Source organism: Mus caroli, chromosome 2 (assembly GCF_900094665.2).
Source record: "Mus caroli chromosome 2, CAROLI_EIJ_v1.1, whole genome shotgun sequence".
Lineage (NCBI taxonomy): Eukaryota > Metazoa > Chordata > Mammalia > Rodentia > Muridae > Mus > Mus caroli.
The window spans coordinates 81,714,944-81,720,550 of NC_034571.1; the positions used below are offsets into that span (position 1 = coordinate 81,714,944).

The 5,607-nt window shown below is 43.1% G+C and overlaps 1 protein-coding gene across 1 annotated transcript; it reads left to right on the forward strand.

The window, feature by feature from the left end:
• Window positions 1-2,178: 2,178 nt before the first annotated feature.
• On the forward strand, window positions 2,179-4,485 carry LOC110308843 (oogenesin-3-like). Its single transcript, XM_029471257.1, is given in 4 exon segments — window positions 2,179-2,465; window positions 2,890-3,132; window positions 3,134-3,469; window positions 3,903-4,485. Coding segments are annotated over 4 exon segments (1,449 nt in total).
• Window positions 4,486-5,607: the final 1,122 nt, after the last annotated feature.

Genomic DNA, 5,607 nt, shown 5'->3' on the forward strand with positions numbered 1-5,607 from the left:
CCTGGGTTGAGATCTTATCCAATCCACCCTGACACCAAATGGGAAAGTGTGTTGTGATTCAACTTTTAAATCAGACTGCAGATTTTGGTTGAGAGGGTGTAGCTACAAAGGGGGTGTTTCAGAGGAAAGCTTCGAATAGCCAGAGCCTCAGGCTTTTGGAGCCTAAAGCCACTTGGAGTCACTGCTTATCGATGCTGGGATCTAGAGGTTTTTTTACTGTGTTCAAATCAGGTAAAAGTTCTTTAGCTTCATTGGGGGCACTCGATCTAATTTCACTGAGCAGAATCTAGCTTTAAGTTCATCTCAGTGTGTCATTTGTATATATTTTTAGTTAACTGATTACTTTTTTGAAGATAAGGACATAATTCACAGAGCCTCTGCTGCCTCAGCAACCCTTGGGCAAGCTAACCATCAGACCAGTGTGTATTGTTTATAGCAGCAGGTCATTTTTTAAAAAGGTTTTATTTATTTTGTATATGTGAGTACACTGTTGTTCTCCTCAGACACACCAGAGGAGGGCATCGGATCCTATTACAGATGGTTGTGAGTCACCAAGTGGTTGCTAGGAATTGAACTCAGGACCTCTGGAAAACCAGCCAGTGTTCTTAAGTCATCTCTCCAGCACACAAGTCAATTTTTTTTTTCGAGACAGGGTTTCTCTGTATAGCCCTGGCTGTCCTGGAACTCACTTTGTAGACCAGGCTGGCCTCGAACTCAGAAATCCGCCTGCCTCTGCCTCCCGCGTGCTGGGATTACAGGCGTGCGCCACCACGCCCGGCTTTACAAGTCAATTTTTGATTCTGTAGTTTGTGTTTATTTTTGTGATAGTCCCACTCTGTATATCAAGGTGACATTGAACTCCAGGAAGGAATTCTAAGGAGAGTTTCAGATGTGAGTATTCAAAAGTCTTGACTGCTGATCTTTTCTGGGGTTACTAGGTGAAGGGTTTGAGACAGGGTTTCTCTGTGTAGCCCTGGTTGTCTTGGAACTCACTCTGTAAACCAAGTTGGCCTCAAACTCAGAAATCAGAGTCTCTGCCTCCCAAGTGCTGGGATTAAAGGTGTGTGCCACCATGCCCAGCTTTAATTTTTTTATTTTTTTCCAGGAATAGAAACCCTGACTAAGACAAACTCATAGGCATTCTGGTTTGAGTGTGGGATCAAAAGAAATAATGGCTTGTGCCACACAGTACCCAACTTGTGCTGATATTTAGACCAATTTAAGCCTGGTATGGATGGTCAAGAGGCAGAGTGATCTACAGAGCAAGATTCAGGATGGCAAGGTCTCAGACACTATATCTGCTGATGGATGCATAGTCTCTTTGTGGTGATCAGGATATCCTCAAACATGCATGATGCAGTCGGCTTCCCTTGTGTTAGTGTTCAAATTAAAAGTGTGAACCATCATTTTATACTTAATTTCAAATTTCTTTCTTTTCTGGTCTTCCATTAGTTTTCAGAGAGCTCAGGTAGGGTGTTCTAGAGCTCTAGAAGTAACCTATCATGACATTTGAGCTTATAAGTTTCCCTACTTTAACATGTAAATTATCAACTCCATCTCATAGTCCTGTCTTTGAGGACCCTTTATATACAGTTACAGACTTTGGCAATGGCTAATGAAGGTTTGCAGACTTTGTTTAGTGATTCCTTACCATCCTGTCTGCCCTGTAGCTTGAAGAGGACAAGCTTGCAGCCCACTTACCTTCTTGATTGAGATTGAAATGCCAGTACATGTGATAAACAACAATTGAAGTTAATAACTATTCATGCCTATTTCACAGATTACCTATGTTCCAGGCAGGGTCAGCTGAGAGGATGCAGACTGTGGGAAGGTTGGGAACTGAGTATTTGCATCTCCATTAGTCTCTCCAGGGCCTGGGGTGTTGAACACTCCATTTATCATCAAGGTGTGGGCTTCTTTGATGACCCCTTCTCAGTCGGGTACATTCATCTGAGCTATGGTAGGAATTGGATGTGTGTATTTGGGAAAGAGCACACTTTGGAGAGGCTTCACACAGCAGAGAGAAGTATGGCTTGAAAACTAACATCCAGTGATCAAAATGCATAACCTCTACTATCACAGCAGTGATATTTATTGCCCAGAGAAGTCTTTGTGTTTTCTGAATGGTGTCTTTGCTTTTATGCTTCCCAGGATCATTTTTCCTGAAAATCAGTCACAATGAGAGTTGACTCCCTACCCACCCTCTTTCAGTGGGCAAGAGACACTCTACTGAAGAAGGAAGCTTTAGCCATTTCTGCTCTGGAGGAACTGCCCAGTCATCTATTCCCAGAGATGTTCAAGGTGGCCTTCACTGATAGGCATACAAAGGTCCTGATTACAATGGTGTCTGCCTGGTCCTTCCCATGCCTTCCTGTAGGAACCCTAATAGAGAACCCTCATCTGGAGACTTTGAAAGCAGTGCTTGATGGGTTGAATGTCCTGGTAACAATGAAAGTTCATTCCGGGTAAGCAAGACCAGCTAGGGTGGAGGAAGGCTCTGTGTGTGCAGAGAAGGATCTGGGGACAGAGTATTTGTCCAAAGGAGGATCAGAGGCTTCTGAGCACATCAGCCTCTAAAGGGTTGTAGAATCCCATTGAGGAAAATGATGCGAAATGTGGAGGACAAAGCTACTGAGGAATAAATCTGTCCCTGTTTCTCACACAGGCATAAGTGGAACGAGGGTGGGATTAAATGGAATTGAATGAAGGGAAAGACAGATACAGCATTGCAGCTTATTCCTTTTAAACTGAACATGAGACCCAAGGCTTAATACTAGACATAGGGTAAAAGACATTGGAAGGGATAATTGAAATATGAGATGTGGACGAGAAATGGACTATAAGGTGATATGTCTTATCGTCTGAGAATTCTACCCTTTTCATCTACAGTACGTGCAAACTCAGAGTCCTTGATTTGAGGAGGAATGTGCACCATGACTTCTGGAGCATACAGACTAGATCCCATGAAGATAACTGCCCAGCACAGATTGTGGCACAGAAGCAGCCAGTGGAGACCTGCCCTAACCCTAGAAGGGAGATACATTTTATGGTGGTAACCGACTTTGAACTCATGCAGGAGAGTTTCGATGAATGGACCATATACTTGATGCAGTGGAAACAGGAGAGAAAATCTTCTATGCTGTAGGAAGCTGAAGAGTTGTGCCTCACCAGTCTCTAATGTCATAGAGATCTTTAAATTGGTGGATTTAAACTGTATCCTGGAGCTACAGCTGAGTCAGGGGTGGCCTGAATTCCTGGAAGAACTTGATCCTTACCTGGAGGGAATGAATAATCTTCACACGCTCATGTTAGAGGGATTGAAGCCCATCAGTTTTACTGCTTGTGAAGAAGACCAGGAAGACGAGTGGCAAAGCACGTTGCCTTCTCTGCTCTCCAACTTTGGCTGTCTCCAGAATCTCTATTTGAATGATATCTACTGTCTAGAAGACTCCCTTGACAAGTGGCTTGGGTAAGGGGAGATGAAGAACATTCTCCAGACTATAGAAAACATATCTCTTTTCCTTAGAAGTTGTTAGTAAGACCTTGATGGTCTGACCACTGTAAACCTAGAGGTGTTAGAGACAAACATAGCATATCTGAACATATGAGTTCTGTGCTCAGATATAAATGACCATGTACCAGCATGCTTCTAATTGCTCATGTGTGAAAGGTTAGTTTGAGTCCAGAAAGGGATTGAATATAGATGATGGGAAATGTGTATGACACTGGGTTTGAAGATGGGGAAGTGGACAAAGTTGTGGTAGGGAATGATCAAGGGCTTCTTAGGGACACCCCTAGGATAAAGTTGAACCCATCATATGGACAGACTAAATTTAGGCAAGTGTTACCTGCCGTGATTTCAATACCATTTTGCAAAAATTATCTTCTTGCTCTCTCCCTAGCTGCCTGAAGACCTCTTTGAAGACCTTGTCAATTACGGACTGCCCTAGGCTCTTACAGTCAGACTTCGAGTGCCTGCCCCATTGTCCGAATATTTGTAAGCTCAAGCATCTGAACCTGAATGCTCTCTTTCTACCTGATGTAGGCTATGAGCTTCCAGGGCTCATCCTTGAGAAAGTCACAAGTACCCTGCAAATTCTGGAACTGGAGCGGTGTGGAATGACGGACCCTCGTTTCAAAGCCCTCATGCCTGCCCTGAGCAAATGCTCCCAGCTCCTTAAAGTCACCTTCTATCATAATGATATCTCCCTACTTGTCCTGAAGACCCTTCTTTGTCACACAGCCAAACTGAGCCAGCTGACGCAGCAGCTGTACCCTGCCCCTCAGGAATGCTATGAGGATTACAAGATACATAAAGACAGATTTAAGAAACTCTGTCCAGAACTGCTGAAGATACTTAAGGTCAAAAGGCAGCCCAAGAAAGTCTCCTTTACTACACATACCTGCTTGAAGTGTTTACATTCCTGTCATTATTATTATAACCTGTAGGCTACAGATTGCCTTTGTCAGTGCATTTGTCAGTAAGTAGAATAAGGTTGCTTCTGGTACCAAGAATTGAGCACTATGTATGTGGATGTCCTTATTTGCATATAATAAATATTCTGAGCTTTGGGGATACCAGTGCATCTCCATCAGACCACACATCCCACTTGTTCCCAATGTTTCAATACCTGTTTCTTTCTCTACTGTCCTAATCAGGTTAGTGTTAAAGTTGTGCAGGTTGTGGCATCCTCAAGGAGACCCAGAGGACTGCCCCAACTGGGGATCCATCCCATATACAACCACCAAACTCAGACACTTTTCATATGCCAGCAAGATTTTGCTGACAGGACTCTGACATAGCTTTCTCTTGTGAGGCTATGCCAGTGCCTGGCAAATACAGGAGTGGATGATCACAGCCATCTCTTGGCTTTAAATTGGAAAGAGTCAGATATGGTGGCACATGCTTTTAATCCCAGCATTTGGGAGGCAGAGGCAGGGGGATTTCTGAATTCGAGGCCAGCCTTGTCTACAAAGTGAGTTCCAGGACAGCCAGGGTTACAGAGAAACTCTGTATTGAAAAACCAATGTATGTATATATATATATATGTATATATATATACACACACATATATATATATACACACACACACACACACACACACATATATATATGAAAGAACTTGATGTGAGTGGGTTCAGATCCCTGGACTGAGATTGAAAAGGAAATTAATGGAATGAAGGCCCAGGGAGAGTCAGAAAGACAATTATGCATTTTTTGGTTGTTTGTTTTTGTTTTTTATTGTTGTTGTTTTGTTTTTGTTTTTTTAATTAGATATTTTCTTCATTTACATTTCAAATGCTATCCCAAACGTCCCCCATACCCCTCCCACACACACTCCTACCCAACCACTCCCACTTCTTGGCACTGGCATTCCCCTGTACTGAGTGTACTGAGGCATATAAAGTTTGCAAGACCAAGGGGCCTCTCTTCCCAATGATGACCGACTAGGCCATCTTCTGATACATATGCAGCTTGAGACACGAGTTCCGGGGGTACATTTTTAAATGATTATTTCATACTGAAAGAAGAAAAGCTGAACTTTTCCTGAACTCTCTTACCCCTCCCATCCAGAGACTGTTCCCGGAGCACTCCTGAACTTTTTA